Below are 23,782 nucleotides of genomic sequence, written 5' to 3'. Positions count from 1 at the left end.
ATGTCTGCCTTTAAGATTTGTGTGTAGTTGTATTATTTTCTACAATTTGCAATAGATGTGTTTAGTTGCATGTTTTCTTTTTATTATTTTCATCTTTTTATTAGTGCATTACAGTTACCTACAACAATGGGGTTCATTTTATCGCGAATCCCTGCCCGCAGAGAGACACGACACGTATCCTGGTTCAAGGTTTTATTGTTAAAAAGAGTCCTTTCTTCCTGTTTATTCATAGACATAACCTAAAAATGTCACAGTGGCTGGCATGTAGGAAGTACTTAAAAACTTTTGTTTGAAAAAGTCAATAATCTTGGCCTCCTGAAAGTTTCATGTCTCTGAGTAAATATATATATATATAATCTGTTAAAGTTCCCAAGTTTGAATGAAGACATTTGTTCCCCAGTTTTAACAAGGCAATTTTCTTGTATCACATGTCAGGCACATTCTCAAACATGGAAGCCCAGGGGCACATGCTACAGTGATGGTTATAAGCATGGGATTAGTTCCAGGGATCAGTGTCAATGCGCAGCTACTGACAAAGAGCAGCTGAAGAGACTGTGGCAGTAGGACCATGGGTAAAGAAAAGGAACCAATAATTAGTATTAAAGGAATTTTGGAATCAGCTCAAAATTTAAGCTTCAAGAGTGGGAGGAGGGGCAATGCAAAGCCTGTGTTAGACAATAGTGTGATAAAGTACTAGAGCCATCTGACAGCTCAGTCCATTGTCACCAGTAGATAAGCCCAGCCCCTTCTCATCTGTGCAGAAGCCTGGCAGAGACTCAATGTTAAAACCACTCTATTGGCTAGTTAGCATACAAACCTGCATGGCATAGATAGGGAAAGTGACACTTTAAGCTTCCTCACTGCTGTAAATGAGGAAGCACAAGAACAGGGTCACAGCTCTGCCTCTTTTTCAGGCTTCCTAAGAAAGTGTATATGGAATAGTGTGTGTTAATTCAATACATAAATAATTGCTCTAATTTTTTTCAGGATTACCACTTCATAGTCACACTTGATCCTCTGAAGAGCTACCTCTTTATGCTTTATTAACATAAGCATATTTTACTGGAAGAGTGAAGCCAGGAGAGATTAAATCACTTGCTCAATGAGGACACAATATGGCTGAGATGTGACCAAGAGACCTGACTTTGCATTTTAAAAGCCCTGTGAGGTTCTGTTTCTTCATGCCACTTTCCAAGAAGATGAGTTCATTATTGGAAAATATTTCAAAGGCTACTTGTATGCTTGGAAAATTCTCCCTCATTGCGTTCTGTGGTTAGTTCACTGCTCTATCATATATTGATTTACCTGGTTACTCCCCTAAAAAAGTCTTTTCTAAGTCCTTGTATCTGGTTAAATGTCTTATTTCTACAGAAGCATTTATATCATTCTGTTGCAATTGACTACATACCACTGTCTCTTCCAGGAGTTCCTGAACTCCTAAGACCATTTATTAATCACTGTGCATCTTTAGTGCTTAATATATAACAGGTACTCAAGACATGGAGTAGCATAAGACAAGATAAGGTACCTATAGTGCACGTTTAAAGAGGCATTGGCTTTTAGGATCCTGCAATGGGCAGTCTTGCCCTTGCATGACTTGAGAATGAGTGCTTTCTTAAGGCTGCTCTCCAGGTGCCTACCTTGCTGACGCTAGGCCTGGCCTGATGATCAATATTCATTTATGGGAAGAATGGGACAGTCATGTCTTGCTAAGGTTTTATAGATTTTTTTTTCCTCTGGAGGGAATATTATACTCATTCTGAGAGCCTGTTAAACCAATGTTACCCCCTTGATTATGGACCTTTTGAAAATGTGTTTTGGATGAGAAGATAGAGAAAAGAAGTGAGAAGACTTAGAGAAAGATGAGAAAACAGAGAATGTTAGCAAAGGTTTCTGAAGCAAATGGTTTTTCCTGAGCTGAAACTCAATTATTACAAAGAAGTCTGAAAGATCATCGAAGTTAGGTAAAATAGGGATTGAAAGCAAGACCTTCAATATTAAAGACTTTGAAGAGGTGTTTACTCAATCTCAGGAGAATCATCCAGACTGCCACATGAGGAGAGTGTGGTTTGTGTGTCAGATTCCATCCACAGACTCTTTCTCTCCCTATCACACATAGTACAGGGTATATAGATGGTGAACTACAATGGGCTTACAACAGACTTGTGGCTGCTGCTTGAATGACAAAGCCTTTGAGAATTGCCTCCTTCTTAATATGACTTCTCTAAGATGCAAAGGAATGATCTGGGAAAAAATGACTGGGCAATATCAGACCTGCTTTGGTGAGACAGTGCTTGGGTGCTTTGAGCTTGAAAGACCATGTATAATGATAGACAATATGGTTAAAAACTGTTTCCTCTTCAGAATTATTGGAGAGAGGTAAGATGTAGGGAAAGAGTTTTCTGAAAGGATTACTCTAGGAAGATTTGGAGACAACTTTCTGGAAATATTACAGAACATTATGCTTGCATAAATGCAGAGATCCAGGGAAAAGGACAAAATAAACTCTAACATGAACTGATCATCCTGAAGACACATTAATCCCACACCACAATACGAAGTTCATTTTCAGGGCCTTATTCTAATAGACCTGGGCCTTGGATCAGGAGAAGAGTTAGTTGATGTTGTAGCCATTTTCTATGAGAGACCCCAAAAGAGGCTCAGAGTCTGGAGATATTGAGGATTCTTAGTAAGGATTTCATTTAGGTCTATCTGTGATTGGCCAGAATGGGGATCAAAAGCATGGTCAATAACACTAAGATAAATGGCCACTCAGGAGATTTTTGTCATATGAGAGTGTTGCTTTGAAAAATCTGACAAAGCAGTGAAAAATATTGTCTCCATCATTTTCAGAAATTTGTGTGGATTTATAAGTCTGGGCATGTCTTTTTTTGTGTATCATGAGAGGTAGATCATTTTGAAAAGAAAAAAATGAATTGACAGTTCTTCAATCGGTGGAGCTGGTGGAAATGACATGGACCATGTTGCTGGGAGGGGACCTTGGTGTTGGCTTCAATTTGTTTATCCTTGGATGCTGCCCTTAATGGTTACATTGGAAAACTACAGTAGGTGCATTGACCACGCTATTGACCTGGAGGAACCTGAAACCCTGCCAACCCTGGCTCAGTGGGCTAGGTATCAGTTCTGGAAAGAGGAACTTTTAAAAGTAACTGGTTTCCTGAAAAGCATATCTCTGTCACACATTCTCTAGCTCTCTCTCTCCCACATACAGGCATGTTTGCAAACATTATTACATGCACAGTTGCACCAAAACATTTAGTAACGAATTCTAATAGATTCAGAGTTACAGCCTGAATGACTCACAACATACTGATACTCCAAATCCCCCAACAAAACACACCACATTCACTTTGTTTCATATTCACAAGATTCCAAAATTATCCAAGGCATCAAAGACGGGTCAAGGGTTGTTTTTTTCTTGTCCCCATCACCTGCTAACCCTCCCCAATCTTCAGAAACCACCTCTTGCCTTCCTTGCTGGAGCCAGTCACATTGTTTTATATATTCTATTTAATAATCTATGGTCTTTACTAAATGGGAGCTTCATAAAGGCAAGACCATGCCATATTTATCTGTGTATCTGAAAAGCCCTGCTCAGAGTTTCTCACAGAAGGCACTTACTAGATTCACATGAATAAAAATTAATAAGAAAGTTTAAAGAATTTAAACTTTACATGACACAGACCTGTAATCCCAGCAGCTCTGGAGGCTGAGCCAGGAGAATTGCAAGGTCAAAGTCAGTCTCAGCAAAAGTGAGGCACTAAGCAACTCAGTGAGACGAGTGCCCCTGAGTTCAATCTCTGGTATCAAAAAAAAAAAAAAAAAAAATGCATACAGACTTTGACATTCCATAGCAAATCTTTCAAAGTCTTGCCAATGCAACCTCAACTCATTCTACAGTATTACTTTTCTTAAATTTTATATTTGAGTTTTAGAAAATTTCATAGTTCTCAAAACACATAAAATTATCTCTACTTCTATTCTCTTGTTTATACTATGTTTTTCTTCCTGAAAATCTTTTCTATAAAGCTGATTTATAACTGAGCTTGGATACCTTTCCTGGCCTTCCCCAGGGACCAGTTGCTACCCACCCATATTGATGTAATTTCTATATCCATCTCTTGTGTTACACGTTAGGTAATTGTTACACTACCTCATATATGATAGAGGCTCTAAACAATAGCAATACTTGCTATTGAATGTAATAATAACAGTATTTTTGTTAGTATGCTATCCCTGAGTAGTCTTCCTCTGAAAAAGACCTAAATCAGGTTTGCAATAAATGTAGAAATTTCCCTGCTTGGGGTTCCTTCACTTGCAAGCCTAAATGAAGATACTCAACTCCCTCCTTGTGTACCCAACTTGGGACTCTCTTCATGAACTACAATTTAGTTAAGACATCCTGTTCTCTGCATTCGTTCTATGCCCTGACTCTGCCTTCTGAACTTTGGCCATAAGCCTTGAATATTTACTTGGTCTCAGGTGGCAGCATCTCCTATCTAGTTGTGTTCTGATCATGCTGGCATGTCACGAACTTAATGGGTCTCTGTTGCCACTTGGGTCTATACACCCTATTTTGGGGTTTGCCTCCATACAACTCTGACCAACTGTCCCTGGCTGAAGGATATAATTCCTGGCTTCATGTCAGATTCTAAGAGTGTCTGTGTGTGTTTTGAAAGGGAAGAGAAGGAAGTACATGATCTGATCACACTGATTCAAGTTCTGTAACATGGACTGAGGAAGAAATGAAATTGATTTATAAAAGAACGTGGTGAAATTTTCTACCAGAAGACTAAAGGCAAGAAGTGTTAAAAAAAAAAGTCCTTGTTGGGGGACTTGTGGAAGAAACGTGCATTCAGAGTTGAACAGAGAACCTCAGGAAAGCCTGAGACACTGGCATGGACATGCATTTTGGGTGGTTTCTATAGGAAAGGATTTAATTGGCCTAACTCTATGTTAAAAGAGAGTGGTTGGCAGAGACAAAATGCAAATTAATTATCTGGCATTTATTATCACTTGTGACAATAAATGTGATCTTTATTTTAGAATAAAAGAAAGAAATAGAAAAAAGTGCGCAGGACTGAGAGGAGCTTGGGGTAGTCGTGATTGTGGTAGAGGGGCTTTCAGAAACCAGTGTGCCACCACACGGATAATCCTCTTCTTCATATACTACATTCAGCCTCTCTAGAAAATGATGGATCCACTCTAGTGGACAAAGGCTTTGAATGAAGTCACAGCTCCCAAGGATGGGCTTCTTCCTAAAGCAGAAAAAAAGAAAAGGAATGAGGCAATAACAATTTTACTGCTTCAGATGTGAACACAACCCTATAAACTCAGAACTGCTCAGTCACAGGTGAACCTGTGGAAGGAGAGACAGAGATAACAGACTCCTGCCCACATGGGTTCCAGCCCTGGGGACTCCTTGTTTGTCCTCAGTTCTCCTAGCTGGAGGCGGGTGCTCCTCTTGTATGAGGAAAGAGGATAAATACTTCCCTGAGAGCCTCAGCCTGATGCCTCTCCCTGGCCTGAAACCTTCCTTGCCTGCCGTGCAGACTGCCCAGGCTTCACGGCTTTTAAATCAGCAGAGTTGGTGAGCTTCCACCCCTGTCCTGGGGCTTCAGGAAGGAAGGTAGATCAGTGAAACACATGAGGGAGAGGGAGAATATGCAGGAAGAGGGTGTCCCAAAAGAGCAGTGATTCAGAATACCTCACGAGTGCTGCATAATATGTATTATATGAGTAATGAGAAAAATGTAACTAAATATACACGAAAGTCAAGAGAAATTTGTAAGAAGTAAGAAATTTGTACTAAGTCTTAAGTGATTGAAGTATTTACTTCCAAAAATGGTGATTTTTTTTTTTGCCAAGAAAAAAAGAAACATAAAGAATTGAAACAAAAGTATGTATGGGAAAATAAAGAAATAATTTTATGGCTGTGATGACTGGAGTGGAAAAAGATGGATTTGGAAAGATGCCAAAGCAGGAAGGGCTAAATATAGACTATTACAGACCATTATATTACTTCAGGTTGGAATGAGGCAGACATGGACTCAAATCCCATCTGGGATATCAGCTCAGACTGAGCCTTTATGAAGGTTATTTTCCTTTTTCTGTAGTTTCCTTTTCTGTAGAGATAGTGATTCATAGTTGTGAGAACTATGCATGCTTATGTAAAGTTTGATGCAATGTCTGAATCATGCATGGCCTCAATAAATTGGAGCTATCACCATAGCTTCCTATTTCAGTGAAGGAGAAGCTATGGTTGGAACAATTGTTAAGTATAGTTGACACAAGAAATATAAAGGAGAAAATCAGAAGAGATTAGAATAGAGAATATAAGAATAAGACAGGGCTGGGCCTTGCATACCATTGTAAACCTTTTATATTTCATGTCAAATTTGGTTAAGTAAGTATCTCTCTTGCTACAGTGTAGTAGATTACTTAGAGGGATGCAAAATTAGAATTTGGTGGAATAATCCAGGAAGAGATGACAGCAATCTGAATTAGGAGAGCATCGATGAATATTTGAGGTTTTTGAAAAATGGAAATCCCAAGTTTTGTTCATTGATTGAAAGGATATTGGAAAGAGGTACAACATGGAGGAAGGAGTCCAACATAAAACTAAATTTTGGAGCTGGAAATGTAGTTCAGTGATAGAGTACTCACTTAGCATGTGTAAGACCCTGAGTTTAATCTCCTGCACTGCAAAAAAATACAGACATTTTTTTGTTTTCTTATTTATACCACTGAAATAATAGACACAAATAAGCAATAAGTATGTTAAAGAAGAGAAGATACATTTTTGACATACATTTCAGGTAAATGTGAAACATCAAGATACAGATGCTGTATCTTGATGTATAGAGCATGCTGCTCTATATATTAGTTTGGAAATCAAAAGAGAAGTTCTGGAGCTATAGATTACATATCTATTAATACATGAATGGCATATAAAACTCTGGGAATGCATGATATTACCTGAAGAAAAATAATAAGAGTATGGTCAGAGAATTGCTGTAAGAATGGAAACAACTATATTTAAGGGATAAATAATGATGGTGAGCCAGCAAAGAGGATTGGGGAGGAATAGAAATCCAGAGGATGACCAGGAGTGGTGGTGCACATTTATAATACCAGAGATTCAGAAGGTTGAGCCTGAAGATTGCAAGTTCAAGACCAGCCTCAGTAACTTAGTGAGCCCTGTGTCAAAATTTAAATAATAATAAAAAAATAATTTAAATAATAATAAAAAAAGGTCGTGGATGAAGCTCAGTAGATGAAGACCTCCGGGATCAATCTCCAGTAAGAAGTAAAAAAGAAGGAAGAAATTCAGAGGAAAACCTGGTAAGGGTGATGTTAATGAGATTAATAAAGAAGCATGCAATAATATAGTAGCAGTGGTAAGACTGATAAAAGTGGAGTGTATGATAGCGAAGGTAATTATGGTCACAATGTTGCTTATGGTGATGCGAATGCTAGTAATGCTGAAGAATTAATAACCAGAAATATCCTTTTGTTTTCAGCTCAGTCCTTGAGGAATGCCAGCCCAGGATCTTCTCAGTCCTCAGGCCATGGTCACATCCAACATGACTCACTTCAGCCCCACGTTCTACCTCACTGGCTTTCCTGGTTTGGAAGCCATCAAACACTGGATCTTCATCCCCTTTTTCTGTATGTACTTGATGGCCATCTCAGGCAATTGTTTCATTCTGATAGTTATCAAGACCAGCCCTCGCCTGCACACACCCATGTACTATCTATTATCCCTGCTGGCCCTCACTGACCTGGGACTGTCAGTGTCCACCTTGCCCACCACTATGGGAATCTTTTGGTTCAACTACCGCAGCATCTGCTTTGGAGCCTGCCAAATCCAGATGTTCTGCATCCACTCGTTTTCCTTCATGGAGTCCTCAGTACTCCTCATCATGTCCTTTGACCGCTTTGTGGCTATCTGCTACCCCCTGAGGTACTCAGTCATTATCACTGGCCAGCGAGTGATCAGGGCAGGCTTGTCTGTGATCCTCCGGGGACCTGTGGCCCTCATCCCTATTGTCCTCCTCCTGAAGTTCTTTCCCTACTGTGGCCCTCTAGTCCTCTCCCACTCATTTTGCCTGCACCAGGAAGTCATCCACCTGGCCTGTGTAGACACCACCTTCAACAACCTGTATGGGCTGATGCTGGTGGTGTTCACTGTGATGCTGGACCTGGTGCTCATTGCACTGTCCTATGGACTCATCCTGCACACAGTGGCAGGGCTGGCCTCCCAAGAGGAGCGGCTCCGAGCCTTCCAGACATGCACTTCACATCTCTGTGCCGTGCTCGTATTCTTCGTGCCCATGATGGGGCTGTCCCTGGTGCACCGCTTTGGGAAACACGCCCCACCTGCTATCCATCTTCTTATGGCCAATATCTACCTCTTTTTGCCTCCAATGCTCAACCCAATCATATACAGTATTAAGACCAAGGAGATTCGCCATGCCATCAGCAGGCTCCTCGGCCTTAGGAAGGCCAATGCCACATCCTGGGGCTAAAGGTGTCACTGAGCACCCGTAATAGACCTCTCATCAGCATTGAGGACTTATGATAATACACCACATTCACACGGACTTCCCTCTGCCCTACATCAAGCATGGGTGAATTTCTTTCTTGAGTGATGGCTTAAAAAGGCTGACCGTCCCTCATTTAAATTATAATGCCTCCTCTTACATCTGAGTTCTGGCATTTTTGGTAGCATTAAAAGCTATAGAGAGGGTGACTTTATCAAGGATCATCAGTTAACATGCAAACACTGAAATTAAATGAAAACAAATACTAAAATGGAACAATAAATAACAAAACACTCATAGCAGATCTTGGCAGATACTAGAGAAATGTAATTTGTACTAATTGACCTCAGAAAATAGCCCGGTTCTATGCTCTGGTGAGTGCTTCCATTTTCTCTATCTGGCCAAGGTCCTTTTCTACCTCTTGCTATCCTGGTTAAGCACTAACTTTGGGATCCCTGAGTCAGATTGGTGCCTGAGAACTCCTGTACGCTTCCTCAAGCCTGGTTCAGAAAGACAGATTTCCCCCAGCTTTTTCTGAAGTTGAACCCTTCTGACCGTGTTCTTACAGTGGAAGCCCTTGGCTCTTCTTAGCTCTGCTTTTTACCTTTCCTGTGGACAACTGAGTCCTGTAATTCAAGTTTGACATTAAGCTGAAGTCAGTGTTTACTTCTTGGGCCTTTAGTTGTGAAATCTCACACAAACACCTATATGTGTCAAAGCTTTGACCAAGAAAGTTATCACCTCTCTCTTTCTCTCTCTCTCTCTTCCCTTCTCTTCTCTTTTATAATAGTTCTTTTAAATTTATATACACATATGCATATTTATATATACTTTTATATGTAAATATAATGTTCAAGACCACTACAAAATGTCATATTTAAAGCTACACTTGGTTAATCTGTTTCTGGGGAAAACCAGCCCCCCAATGGAAGAACATCAATGAGATGAAATGAAAGGAAATAAGACAGTTTCACCTTCCAGATCACAGTGCCTTTCTGACAAAATGTAGCCATTTAAAAAGAAATATTATTGAGGAGAGTCTCCCAATAGAACATCAGGGAGAATATTTTTGTAATTCAAGTTCAGAAGCAATTCTATCACAAATTTTATTGTAAGAGACATGCTATAATATTTGTGTTTTGTTGACAAAACTGGAAAACCACAGCAAAAATAAAAATGTCAATTTATACAAAAGAAAAAAAAAAAAAAGGAAGCCATCACCAACATGTTAAGTCACAATCCCAACACTCCAGGAGAATGTGAATTTAAAATTGGCACAGTAGCATGCACTGCCATTGACTAACTGCAGTTCATGTTGCAGTCTCAGCTCTGAGGTTGCTTTCTCAAGGATATTTTCACTAATAAATCCACTTCTAAATCCCTACGAGCAGACACTCTGGCATTCTGCATTTCCCAATAGGATATTTGTCACAAAGGAAAGTACTGTTTACTGTTTTTTTTTTTTTAGGTTGATCATTTTTTAATAATCATGCAGTCACAAGGAATAAAACAGAGAGATCCCATATACAGAACTGTAGTTCAATTTCACAACCAGGATGTTGACATTGATACAATCAAGATAAAGAACATTTTCATCACCATAAAGATCCTGAACATTGCCCTTTTATAGATACTCTCTCTGCCTCTCTCTCTCTTTACCTCCCACACTCACTCCTTAATCTTTGAAAACTTATTTTTTTTTCTGTTTTTGGATGGTGTTTTTGGTGTCAAGTCTAAGAACTCTTTGCTTAGCCCTAGATCACGAAGACTTTTTCATAGTTCTTTTTCATAGTTCATTTAAGTCCGTGATTCATTTTGAGTTGATTTTTATGTAAGGTACGTGATTTAGAATGATTTATGTATGTCTGTGTATGAGAGTGTGTCCACTAGGAGAGATGACTGAACTAAGCTCCTTGGAGGAATTATGCACATCTCCTTCACCAGTAAATCTATCCCATAAGTATTGTCCTGGTACATGCCATATATTCAATAAATAAATATTAAATGAATTCACAGATACATAAATGCATAAAGTGGGATCCAGAACTAAGAAAGAGAACTTCTCATCCTTCTTCACATTCAGGAGGTCCAAGAAAACTTCTTTTTCATGGCCTCCATCAGAGGGTTTTCCCCACCATTTTTCTAATTCTATCATTTTTCATAATCTTTGGATTCACTAATGACTTTACCAACAAGTAAAAGATTTTCTGTTTTTAAAAAAATTATTTTATTGTTGGTTCGCAAAATTATATGTACTCATTATGTAAAATATGCTGTTTAGAAGTGTAAATGTATTGCAGCATGACAAAAATCTAGCTGATTAATAATACTTTTACCTCATATAGTTATGATTTTACTTTATAATCACCCTCCCAGAAGTTTTAAAGAATGCAATATGTTATTAACTATATTCACCATACTGTACCATAGATCTCTTGAATTTATTCCTCCTAACTAAATCTTGCATCATTTTACTAACATCTTCCCAACCACCTCCTCTTCCAAGGACCCTAACCACTGGTAACATAATTCTATTTTCTAATTCTATGAAGTCAACTTTTATAGATTCTACAATGAGGAAATTATGTGATATTTATCTTTCAGGACTTGACTCATTTCACTCATTTCACTTAGCAAGATTTCCTTTAGCTTCTTTCATGTTATAGTAATAGTATTTCATCCTTTTATTGACTGAATAGGATTCCATATTATATATATAATACATAAGTATATATATTTATATATATACATTTATTCATATATATGCATGTTTATGCATTCATCTTCTGATGGACACTTAGACTGATTTCACATCTTGGCATTTTTGTATTGTGCTGCATTAAACATGGAAATGCAGGTACCTTTTTGACATACTATTTCATTTCAATTGAACACATACCCAGTAGTGAGATTGCTGGATCAAATGGCAGTTCTGTTTTCAGGTTTTTTAAAAATTTTTTATAGACTGCATTTTGATTCATTGTACACAAATGGGGTACATCATTTCATTTCTAGGTTGTGCAAAATGTAAATTCATACCATTTGTGTAATCATACATGTACATAGGGTAATGATGTCTGTCTCATTCCACCATTTTTCATACCCACCTCCCTCTCATTTCCCTCTATGTAATCTAAAGTACCTACATTCTTCTCACTGCCCTACACCCTCCACCCCCATTATATATTGTCATCCACTTATCAGGGAAATCATTCAGCCTTTGGTTTTTTGGGATTGACTTATTTCACTTAGCATGAAATTCTCCAACTCCATCCATTTACCTGCAATTGCCATAATATTCTTTATGGCTGAATAATATTCCATCATGTATATATACCATAGTTTCTTTATCCATTCATCTGTTGAAGGGAATCAGGTTGGTTCCACTATCTAGCTATTGTGAATTGATCTGCTATAAACATTGATGTGGCTGCATTACTGTAGTATGGTAATTTTGAGTCCTTTGGATGTAAACAGAGGAGTGAGATAACTGAGTCAAACAGTGGGTCCATTCCAAGTTTTCTGAGGATTCTTCACACTGCTTTCTAGAGTGACTGCACCAATTTGCAACTCCACCAGCAATGTAAAATGTGCCTTTTCCCCCACATCCACGCCAACATCTATTATTGTTTGTGTTCTTGATAATAGTCATTCTAATTGGAGTAAGATGAAATCTTAGTGTTGTTTTAATTTGCATTTCTCTAATTACTAGAGATGTTAAACACTTTTTCATATGTTTGTTAATTCCTGTATGTCTTCTTCTGCAAAGTGTCTGTCCAGGTCCTTGGCCCATTTATTGATTGGGTTCTTTGAGACAAACCCACATAAATACAGTTATCTCATACTAGACAAAGGAGCAAAAAACATACAATGGAGAAAAGATAGCCTGTTCAACAAATGGTGCTGGCAAAACTGGAAATCCATATGCAGTAAAATGAAATTAAATCTCTATCTCTCACCCTGCACAAAACTCAACTCAAAATGTTTCAAGGACTTAGGAATTAGACCAGAGACCCTGCACCAAAGAGAAGACAAAGTAGGCCCGAATCTTCATCATGTTCGCTTAGGATCGGACTTCCTTAACAAGATTCCCAAAGCACAAGAAATCAAAGCAAGAATCAATAAATTGGATGGATTAAAACTAAATAGTTTTTTCTCAGCAAAGGATATAATCAATAATGTGAAAAGAGAGCCTACAGAGTGGGAGAAAATCTTTTTCACACGCACTTCAGATAGAGCATTTATCTCCAAAATTTATGTTTTCAATTTTCAATAAAATACCATAATGTGTTTGATAATGACTGTACTAAATTGTATTTTCATCAAAAGTGTTCAAGGGTTCCTTTGCCTACATTTGTTATCTTTTGTTTCCTTCAGGATAGCCATTCTAACAGGTATGATGTGATATCTCATTGTGGTTTTATTTGCATTTCCCTGATGATTAATGATGCTGAGTTTTTTTTTTTTCATATACTTGTTGGTCATATGTTTCTTCTCATAAATATCTATTCAGATCTTTTGCCCAGTTTTAAGTGAGGATATTTTATATAAGGATATATATCATCATTTTAATGGCAATACATATATATCACTATTAAATTGCATTCCTTACATATTTTGAATATAATCATTTTAGATGTATGCTTTACAAATGTTCTCTCCCATTCCATAGGCTGTTTATTCACTCTGTTGATTGTTTCTCAGACTCTGCAGAAATTTTTAGTTTGATTGAATCTAGTTAGTCTGTTTTTGTGTTTGTTACCTGTGCTTTTTGGGACACCTCTTAAAGTCATTGCCCAAATGTTGTAGGATTTTCTTCCGTATTTTCTTCTACTAGTTTTATAGTTTGGAATCTTAAATTTAAGTGTTCAATCCATTTGACTTGATTGTTATATAAGGCATGAGTTAAAGGTCTAATTTTATTCTTCTGCATGTAGACCTCCAGTTTTCCCAACATTATCTACACAACAAAATATTTTTATAGTTCCATCAAGAATAACTTTACTTGAGATCCAAAAGCAACTTTCCAACCTCATTTTTCAATCTGCATTATCCTTATCACATTTGAGAACAAAAATAAGTTCTAAGATCCTGTCATTCCCCCCACTTCTTAAACTCTCCAATTGCAAGAATATACTGAATTTTTGTCACCCAATTTTATACTTTCAAATCCTCCAAGTCTCCAGTGTATCTTTGAAAATAGTAAATACAAAAATATTATGTCCATCCAATAAATTTATCTAGGAAAAGAAAACCCTATAAGATAATAAAAGGTGGATAACCTTATGGCAAAAAGTGAGATAGATTTACAGTGTTACATGCTAATAATAAAAAGTAAACAGAGTCAAAGAAAAGGATTGAGGAAAGAGTGGGGGAAATAAATGACAGAAGAAGTCAGAGTGTTGATCCCATAAAATAGATGGTAGGTGAGTTTTTATATGGAAGAAAGGACATTGATTCCCCTGGAAGAGCTGTAGCAGTTCGATTCAGATATATGTGTTGGGGCAGAGGAGAAAGTTGAAGGAGTTCTCATTTGGTGGCATGAGTTTTCTTCTGGTAGACCATGAAACATTTTGCTTCCAAGTCATGGGGCAGTGGTACTTAAGGCTTCAAAAGCTTTCTCAGCATCAATTTTCCCAGATTCATCTATGCTAAAACAGTTAATTTATTGAAAGCCAAAAAAAATTTTATTCCATACTTTGCCTAAACTGTCTATTTTTCTTGCAAGCCCTTGCCCTTTCCCAAGTTTGTATAGTTTCTTCCCTATTTGTTGGTTTCAATCACAGTCTAGTAAGGAGGACAATGCTGAGGAATTTTTTAAAAGGAGATTTAATAGAATGAATTATTTACAAAACTTTGGGAAGAGATGTAAAAAAAAAAGAGAAATGAGAGATTTTTGGAGAAACACTTAAAATTCAAGGGTAGGTTAACATTCAGAATATGTAAGGGATGAGAAAGTAGCACAGCTGCCCTCAACTTGGGCTCACCCTGCAGCATGAGCCTGCTCCTGAAGTGCTGGAGACGCTGTCACTGCTGAGAACCCACATTGCAGACGCCCTGCAGGCACCCTGGTACCAAGAGTCCAGGAGTCCTGACATCACTATTGCAAACATATGTGACATACAGTCAGCAATGCCCGCACAGATCTCAAAATAAGAAACCTCTCTCATTCCTTCCTATTCCTGACATGCCAGAAAGGATTCCCACCCACAGACAGCTATCAGGGAAGGATGATAGATGACATTTGCCTCAGTGGTTCTGAGCAGAGTTCAGGACTAAAGGGGCCTGGAAGCCCATAAGTAAAGGGCATCATCTTTGAGACGTTAAGATTTAACTAAAATGGCTTCCGTCAGAGGACTTCTGCTGACTCCTGCTGTTGTGCTTTGTGTGTTGCACTATTCTATAAAAGTCTTCAGCAAACTAGATCGAAACCACTTCCTCTATCTTCAGACACTAACCTCTGTGAAGCCAAGAAACTCTGTGGTCTTTTGCACTACTATTTCCTTGCGCTTATCAATGTATAAAGTGGAACTGAAATTCACTTCAGATTAGCAGAAGATGAACCAAGGTCCTGGGCCACAGATGAGTGGTTCAGAACAACGTCACCCATCAGACTTCTCGTTCTCCTCATGGATATGGGTGAGTTCAACTGGGAAAAACAACTTTGGAAATGATGATCCATCGGGGCATGCTTTTGAGGAGAAGAATCCTGTAAGGAAACATAAGGCTGATGATAATGTTACAGGGCTGGGGCCTTCCCGGAAACGGAGGCAGCACAAAAATCCACCCTTTATACCCCTATTCTGTCTATCAAGTCAGAAAGAGTTCAGACATGTCGCTCAGAGTAACAGTCATGAATTTATTGAAGGGATAGGAAAAGGGAAAGAGTACACTCTCAAGGGAGAGAGTGGGTCCTCTCAGAGAGGAGAAGGACAGTGGGTCTCTCCTGTACTCCAGTTTCATTGGGGATCCCAGAGAAGTTTCCAGAGATCCCCACGCAGCTCCACCTCTTGACTAACAACAGCACGACATCAGAATTTCAAGCCCCACTGCCATGACAACTTTAGGTCACTCTGAACCATACTGACTTGTTCTAATTAGATTTTAACCATGAATTCTTACAGGTTTTAAGGTTAGGAGGAATTATTCTTATCTCCATGAGTTTCCAGGTCTGGTCTGTGAGAGGTTCGTGAAAGTCTCCACCTTCAGGGTAACTTGAGTTCTTCTTATCGATATTATTTCTGGTCTGCATTTCTCCTGCAGATACCAGGAAGTTTGCTCTAGGATGTGACATATCCTGTCCACTAAGGTCAGGCAGGGCTGCAAGTAGATTACCTCTTGGAAAAGAAAGCATGTAGGGGTCAGGACAGTGTGCCCATTTTATAGGCTTATTCCCTTAATCTTGTGTTCCCACTATTCACATCTGTCTGTCCCCTAACAATAACAACCTCCCTTTAACATGTTAGGTCAACAAAATAATCACATGGTATTGAAAAATATTTCCTTATTTGCAGGAGGCCCTGATTTTATCCATTCATTTTTTCATTCTTAATCATTGGGTGATAATTATTTGCCAACTACTAGGCTGCCAACTGAGACACAATGGTCAACAATAAAAATATGGGATTCCTCCCATTTGTATGTCCCTTTTCCAGATAGGACAAATGAACCTAAGAGTAAATTAAGGGATACAATGACTTTTTTGTATGTATGATTTGGGGGATCAGTTATTTTAGTTAAGATCTAGGATTTGTAAAAAGTCACCCATGCTAAGCATGACTTGAAAAAATAAGCCAGGAAGTGATTCTTTATGTCTGAAGAACTTGACAGAGGAGATACTGTACAGGAAGCATGGATAAATGTCAGATCCAGCATAAACAGATAGCAAACTGTTCAGTACATTGTTAGTCACTGAAAACTGTTGGGATTTCACTTATTAGTAATGGGACATGGTTGAAGTACCTAACAACAGAGCATTTTGGCTGCTCTGGGGAGAATGACTTGAACACAGAACAGGAAGAGGCAGAGAGGACAGTTAGGAAGCCATCAAGAAGTTTGGAAGGGAGTTAGTTGTAGTGGCAGTAGAAGTGAGGGAAACATAAAAACAGAACCTAAGAATGTGTTGGTGGTCTAAATAAGAATATGAGAGAAGAGAGAGAAAAGAAATCAGCAATGATATATGGACTTCAGACTCCAGTAAGCAGATGGTGACACATTTTACTAAGATGAGAAAAACTGACATTGTGGAGAAATAGGGAACGAGATTATGAATATTGTTATTAGGATGTTAGGTTTGAAAAGTCTGCAAATCCACAGGTGAGGGAATTTTTATTTGGATAGTTGAGTATGGTATAGAGGTTAGAAATGTCATTTTATGACTCATCATCATTTAGATGCTATTTAAATTCATACGAATGGGAATATTATTCAGGGAAAGTGAATAAAGACCACGGTGAGAAGGCTTCACAGAGAGCTACCCTTCTAACTGAAGAATGTAGCAAAAAAGAAGAGAAGGAAAGTTCTTGAAATAAAATAAAGGATATAAAGATACAGAATTACCAAACCCATAAGAGGGGAATGTTCCAGAAAAGGAGAACGCTGTCAACTCACTGAAGCTCTGAGAGCTGGAAATGACATGACAAAAGCAGTTGAAAACAGGTTTGCCACACAGAAGACAGGGTCTGAGGCAGTGGGGCTTTCCTTTACGTCAAATTCTTCTAGTTGACTTGAGCTGTTATCCTATGCAGATATCAATTTAAGCTTTAAAAACTGATTTAAAGTTTTAAGAAATGGAAATATATGTGTATTAGCCACTTTTGGAGAGCACAAACCTAAGAATGTCAGTATCTTTTAAACAACAATTTTTTTTTCTTTCTCAGATTACTTCTTGGTGCTCTGGCTCTGTGGCACATATTTGCATTCTGAAATACAAGCTAAGGAAGTAATAAAATATAACGAATGTCATTGCAAGGAAAACGATATAAGAAATGCAGTTTTTTTAAAAGCTTTAAGCTTCGGCTCAGAAATAGCACTTGTCAATTTTCCCCACCAATGACTTGCCAAAACCAGTCAGTGTTCAAGCCTGATAACGGTAGGGTGGGTAGTATAATCATCTTGTACTACCTTGTAAAAGATCAGATAGCCTACTGTAAATGGTGGAAAATTGGAAGCAATAATGCAATATACCAGTTTTCCTTCTTGTCACTAAAATACGATCCCCTCTCATTTACTTTAACAAAAATAAAAATGAAATAAACATACCACAAGTGTTCCTTTAAATGACAGCATCAGATTCAGAGTCCAAAACCTTATGATACTTTCTTCATTTGGTATATGTTGTTCTCACAATGCAAGAAACTTTGGACTTTAGTAAGTTATTTGTCCACCACACTTCAAACATAAAATGATTAAGCTAGTCAGTCTAATTACATATGCCTATTTGGAAGGGTAGAGGTAGGGAGGCAGCTAGCAACTAACTTTTGATGGCAGTTCTAAGACTTTCGGATCAGAAACTTTAAAGGACCTAGACCGTGTAAATAGAAAATAATCCCTGATTAGTTCTTGATTCTGCTGAGAGTACCAATAACATTTTCTCATAAAGGTGCACAATTTGTGTGAGCTTAGTGAATTATCACAAAGTAAGCATACCCATGCATGTATCTAACACCCAGATCAGGCAGTAATATATATCTAGCAGTTTGAAGTTCTTTCAAGCCTCCCCAATTATTATTTCCAATTTTCTTCCCAAAGATATACATGAAATTTATTAGTTTTAATATTTTACATTAGTTTTACTTATTTTTAACTTTGTATAGATGAGCCACATGCTTATATCTAGCTTCTGAAGCCACTTGAAGACAGCTCAAGGCCCTCGACATGTGGGTCCCCCCATCCTGGCTGTGCTCTGCTTCTGTGTGCCTGTGCTAGGCCAGACTGTTGTGCACAGATTGAGGCCACAACTCACCCTGGTGCACATCCTCATGGGCACAGTCTCTGTGCTTTTTCCACCCTTGATGAACTCTGTTATTTACAGCAGCAAAATTTGGGGTCAATAACTTCTGTGAGAACTCTATTTTTTTTCTTTTCTTTTTTGAATTCAAGCACTTTTTTTTCTTTTATTTATTTATTTTTTTTATTTCTACAGACTGCATTTTTTTATTCATTGTACACAAATGGGAAAACATCTTTTCGTTTCTATGGTTGTGCATAATGTGGATTCATCTATTTTCTTTTTCGATTAATGCCTGAAGAATATTCACTAGTCATTTTTCAACATTTATTGCTTCTGCTTTTCTTTGCAGAAAATTGTCTATTTTTGGCACCAGACAACTACCAAATTTCCTCTTCTGTAAGTAACTATGTGGCCTTGAATATGACACCATCTTCTACTATCCTGGAGCTTTGCATAGTGATATTGGGTTGTACAACAGTCAGAAGTATGCCCTATCAAAAATACACTTTCTTTTGGACTTTGAATTTCTATGTTTCTATATTGGGAACATGGATGTTTCTAAGGATAGGAAATTAACACCTCATCCCCACTTTATTTGCCAGTTTCTTTTCATCTCAGTTGTCCCTGATAACCTTTAAGAAAACAAATCCCTTGTTTCATCATTACCAGAGGTAATATTTCCATCCAGGGAGTAGTAACATATAATTTCCCCCAAAATAAAGGTTGAGTTGTTCCCTCACTGCAGTGCACCCTAAGGATGTTCCCCTACCCCTTCTAATCCATAACCACCATGCACTTGGTTCTTCTGTGCTTGTTTCCCATTAAAACTCATCTGCAAAGTACTTACGCCTCAAGATATCATCTTTGATGATAGGATAAATTTCCCACTTGAGAGATGATTACCAGCATTTATCATATTAACTTTATGATATAATTAATTAGTGACTATTTGAACAGTTGCTAAACAATCATCCGCATTTGCTTTTTAAAAAGTAAACGTCTTTGGTAAAGTGATTTTTATTCACTTATTTGATGTTTATTATAGAAATTTCCAATGTTCTATTAAAAATAAAAATTTTATTAGCAATCAATCACGTTTTAGCAAAGTTCATTAATAGATGAATGATTCTGCACTTTTCCCATTTGGGAGTACAGTTAGAGGAGGCAATACAAAAGTTGAAAATAAAATATCAGAGGCTAAAATAAAAACATAGTAAATACATTAAAAAATCCAATGTATATTGCATATGTATAATGGTAAGCTAGGTAGAGTGTGTTGGGAATTATGGGTCGAATTTTCTGTAATGCAAAAAAATATTGCAGATACTTCCTGTGGCAGGTCCCATGCCCTGTATATGGTGTAGAGGTGGAACACACTAGTTCCCTTAACCAAAAAGCTAGCATCTGGATGCAGCTTCTTTGTTCAGAGAAATAAATAAACAAACAATTATCACCTCTTACTACCTCTAGTGTAAGACATGTTGCAGCCCAACTCTGGGATGCAGATCTTTGCTGCCCTCTGCTGGACTATACCTAGGACTACCGTCTTGAGAATAGATGTTAGTCTCTTTTACCAGCTGTGATCTCTCTCAAGTGTTGGCGTGGAGAGACAGAGCCATGTCTAGTTGGTTTCAATGTTCAGGAAGTCTTTGAATCTTAGAGTTTACATATAATTCTCTTTTCCAACTCCTTTCTGTCTCAGATATTGGTCTCCATAAGCTCAAAATATATTTTGTTTTGTTTTATTTTTCTTATTTTATAGATTTGTCTATTTTCCAAATTGGATCTAAGATTCTCTTGAGTACTCTCCATCTCTTTATATTTCTAAATTAATATTTCTAAATATTTTGATTTAGCAAAGTTGAGTTCCTGCTTGTGTATCAAGTCAACTGTCTGTTCTCCAAACTTATTCATACTTTTTAATCCATCACCCACTCACTTATGACTCTGTTCTTACTCATTATTTAAACAAGAACTTAACATATTTCCAAAGACCAAGCGGTAATGCCATACATTAAAAAACTTGAATATTATCTGTTCATTTTGTTTCTCAAAGATTATTAATTTGTTAATTTCTAGCAATGCTCTAAATATGTGGAGGCTAATAATTGAATGAACCAGGATGACATGGTCTTTCTTCTTCAGGAGCACAGAAAACAGGGGAAACAGCCAGAACCACAGGGAGGAATTGAGACTGAAAGTTTGTCCAAACTGCAGGGATGGGATGAAGTATGTCTTTGAATCAGTAACCTAAGAAAAGAGGTCTCAGGTCTGAGTACAAGCTGAAAACTTGTGCAAGTTTACAGACTTGAGTTCAAGTTTGCAAGCTGCAAACTCAGAGAAGGTCTTAAACCCTTCTCTGCCAACTTCAGAACAAGGTCCTTTCTGTCTATGCTGGTAGAACATATTGTTCCTGACCAATGAAGTTTAAGATTTTGGAATAAGTGGGAAATAGCATTAAAGTATTTGAGAAGAATCTGGAAAAATATACATATATACTACACAAACATATATGAACAGAGAAATGCAATACATGCATATATAGATGTGAATATATACACTTTCAATTGGTACGTGTGGAAAGATGTACATGTTCAAGGATTCATGTAAATATGCATATAATTTTACATGAACAAGCATGGTTATGCATATACCTTAATACACACACATGTACATATATGTGTTCATGTATATTTACATAAACTTGCATGCTTGTGTATGCACATAAAAGTATGTTCATACATACACATCTTTTTCTATATTTTCTCATAATTTTCTTCTGAGAGAACACATTTAATATCCTCTGTTCTTGTTCCAATTATTCCTGCAGACCAGGGACAGCACATTCTTTGAAGCCTGGTTTGCCTGTATCTCCCAGAGAACTGACTAGCAAAATTGGGAGAAGAGAGACTGATTCTAAAGTCATGCGAAATAAAAGACCAGCCAGTCACTGCCCCTGGCTAGTGAGCTAGAAATCAGACTGAGACCAACTGCCCTCAAACCCAGTCATTCTTCCACTAGAGTCTTGATTCTAAGTTTGTCTTCATTCTTTAGATTTGTTACCCTCCTCTTTTGGGGTTCTCTACCAGCAGCCTTATGGTCTCCTACCTCCATCCTCTGCAGCCAGCTGCACCCACTTTGGGGCAAGCTCACCCATACTCCCAGCTCCTCTGAAGACCGCTGCTGTTCACTCCTCCCTAATTGCCCTCTGGTGACCCAGCCCCACCCCAACTCCTACAGAGATTATGTATGTCTGCTCTGCCTATATGACTTTCCTCCAGTTCCTTCCCAACTAACTTTTTTCTTTCTTTTTATTTTAAAAAATTTGTTCTAATTAGTTACACAAGATGGTAGAATGCACTTTGACACATTTTACACAAATGGAGCACAATTTCTCAGTCCTCTGACTGTACATGGTGCAGAGTCACACCGGTAGGATAATCATATATGTATGTAGGGTAATAATGTCTGTCTCATTCTACTATCCTTCCCACCACCCCCACACCCTCTTGCCTCCCTTCACTCCCCTCTACCCAACCCAAAGCTCCTCCATTCTTCCCTATACCGCTCCCAATTATGGATCAGCATTCACTTATCAGAGAAAACATTCAGCCTTTGGTTTTTGGGGCTCAGCTTATTTCACTTAGCATGATATTCTCCAGCTCCATCCATTTACCTGCAAATGTCATATTCTTCTTTAAGGCTGAGTAATATTCCATTGTGTATAGGCATACACATTTTCTTTATCCATTCATCTGTTGAAGGGCACCTAGGTTGGTTCCACAGTTTAGCTAATGTGAATTGAGTTGCTATAAATATTGAGGTGAGAGTTAGTCTGTGACACCGGCTGCGACACCCTCCCATCCTACCCTCCCGCCCTGCCCTCACAGCCGGCAGGCCTCCATTAAAGGGTTTGATTAGCAGACAGGCTCTTCCATTGTGAATCTTCATCCAAGGTTCCCTGCCCAGTGGGCTTCAGAGCAATGGCCACGGAGGAGAAGAAGCTTGAGAGGAGGCTGCAAGAGCCCAGCCCACCTGCTCCTCATCTGCCACACAGAGCAAGCCCACACCTGTTAAACCAAACTATGCTCTGAAATTCACCCTGGCTGGCCACACGAAAGCTGTGTCCTCTGTGAAGTTTAGCCCCAATGGAGAGTGGTTGGCAAGTTCATCTGCTGATAAACTCATTAAAATTTGGGGAACATGTGATGGGAAGTTTGAGAAGACCATCTCTGGTCACAAGCTGGGAATATGGGACGTAGCCTGGTCATAGATTCCAATCTCCTTGTTTCTGCCTCTGATGATAAAACCTTGACGATCTGGGATGTGAGCTCGGGCAAGTGTCTGAAAACACTGAAGGGGCACAGTAACTACGTCTTCTGCTGCAACTTCAACCCGCAGTCCTAACTCATCGTCTCAGGGTCTTTTGATGAAAGTGTGAGGATATGGGACTTTCAAACAGGGAAGGGTCTCAAGATGCTGCTGGCTCACTCGGATCCAGTCTCAGCTGTCCACTTTAATGGAGACGGATCCTTGATAGTTTCAAATAGCTACGAAGGTCTCTGCCGCATCTGGGACACGGCCTCAGGCCAGTGCCTGAAGACCCTCATGGATGGTGATAACCCCCTGGGGGGCCTTCGTGAAGTTCTCTCCGAATGGCAAATACATCCTGGCTGCCACACTGGACAACACGCTGAAGCTGTGGGACTACAGCAAGGGCCAGTGCCTGAAGACATACACTGGGCTCAAGAATGAGAAGTACTGCATTTTTGCCAATTTTTCTGTGACTGGCAGGAAGTGGATCCTGTCTGGCTCCGAAGATAACTTGGTGTACATCTGGAACTTGCAGACGAAGGAGATTGTCCAGAAGCTGCAGGGGCACACAGATGTTGTGAGCTCCACGGCTTGTCACCCGACAGAGAACATCGTCCCCTCGGTTGCACTAGAAAATGACAAAACCATTAAGCTGTGGAAGAGTGACTGCTAGGTCCCGGGTGCCACAGGGGCTATCAGGATGTTGATCCTGATGGGCAAGAAACATGGTGTGGCAGAGGAGCCCAGTTCAGGCCTGAGGTGGCCAAAGGGAAGTGCATACCACCAGAAGTTCTCGAGGTTGCTGTGACACTTCCTGCCAGCTCTGCGCTGTCCCAGTCTGTTGTGCTCAGAGAGAGGCAACAAAATTTTTAATTTTTTATTACAAGAGTGAAGTTCAAGTTATCATGGGTTGTGTTTTTCAGTAATTGTTCTGTACATTCTTGATATT

The 23,782-nt window shown here is 38.7% G+C and overlaps 1 protein-coding gene and 1 pseudogene across 1 annotated transcript; both read left to right on the top strand.

Annotated features, from left to right (window-relative positions):
* The first annotated feature begins 7,559 nt into the window (after window positions 1-7,559).
* On the top strand, window positions 7,560-8,552 carry LOC124958074 (olfactory receptor 51M1-like). Its single transcript, XM_047515770.1, has one exon. It carries the CDS (start codon window positions 7,560-7,562, stop codon window positions 8,550-8,552), a length of 993 nt encoding a protein of 330 aa, XP_047371726.1.
* Window positions 8,553-22,502: 13,950 nt separating this feature from the next.
* Window positions 22,503-23,506, top strand: LOC124960552 (WD repeat-containing protein 5-like; annotated as a pseudogene).
* Window positions 23,507-23,782: the final 276 nt, after the last annotated feature.

This window comes from Sciurus carolinensis, chromosome 11 (assembly GCF_902686445.1).
Source record: "Sciurus carolinensis chromosome 11, mSciCar1.2, whole genome shotgun sequence".
Lineage (NCBI taxonomy): Eukaryota > Metazoa > Chordata > Mammalia > Rodentia > Sciuridae > Sciurus > Sciurus carolinensis.
This window is presented reverse-complemented; position numbering and strand designations above follow the sequence as displayed.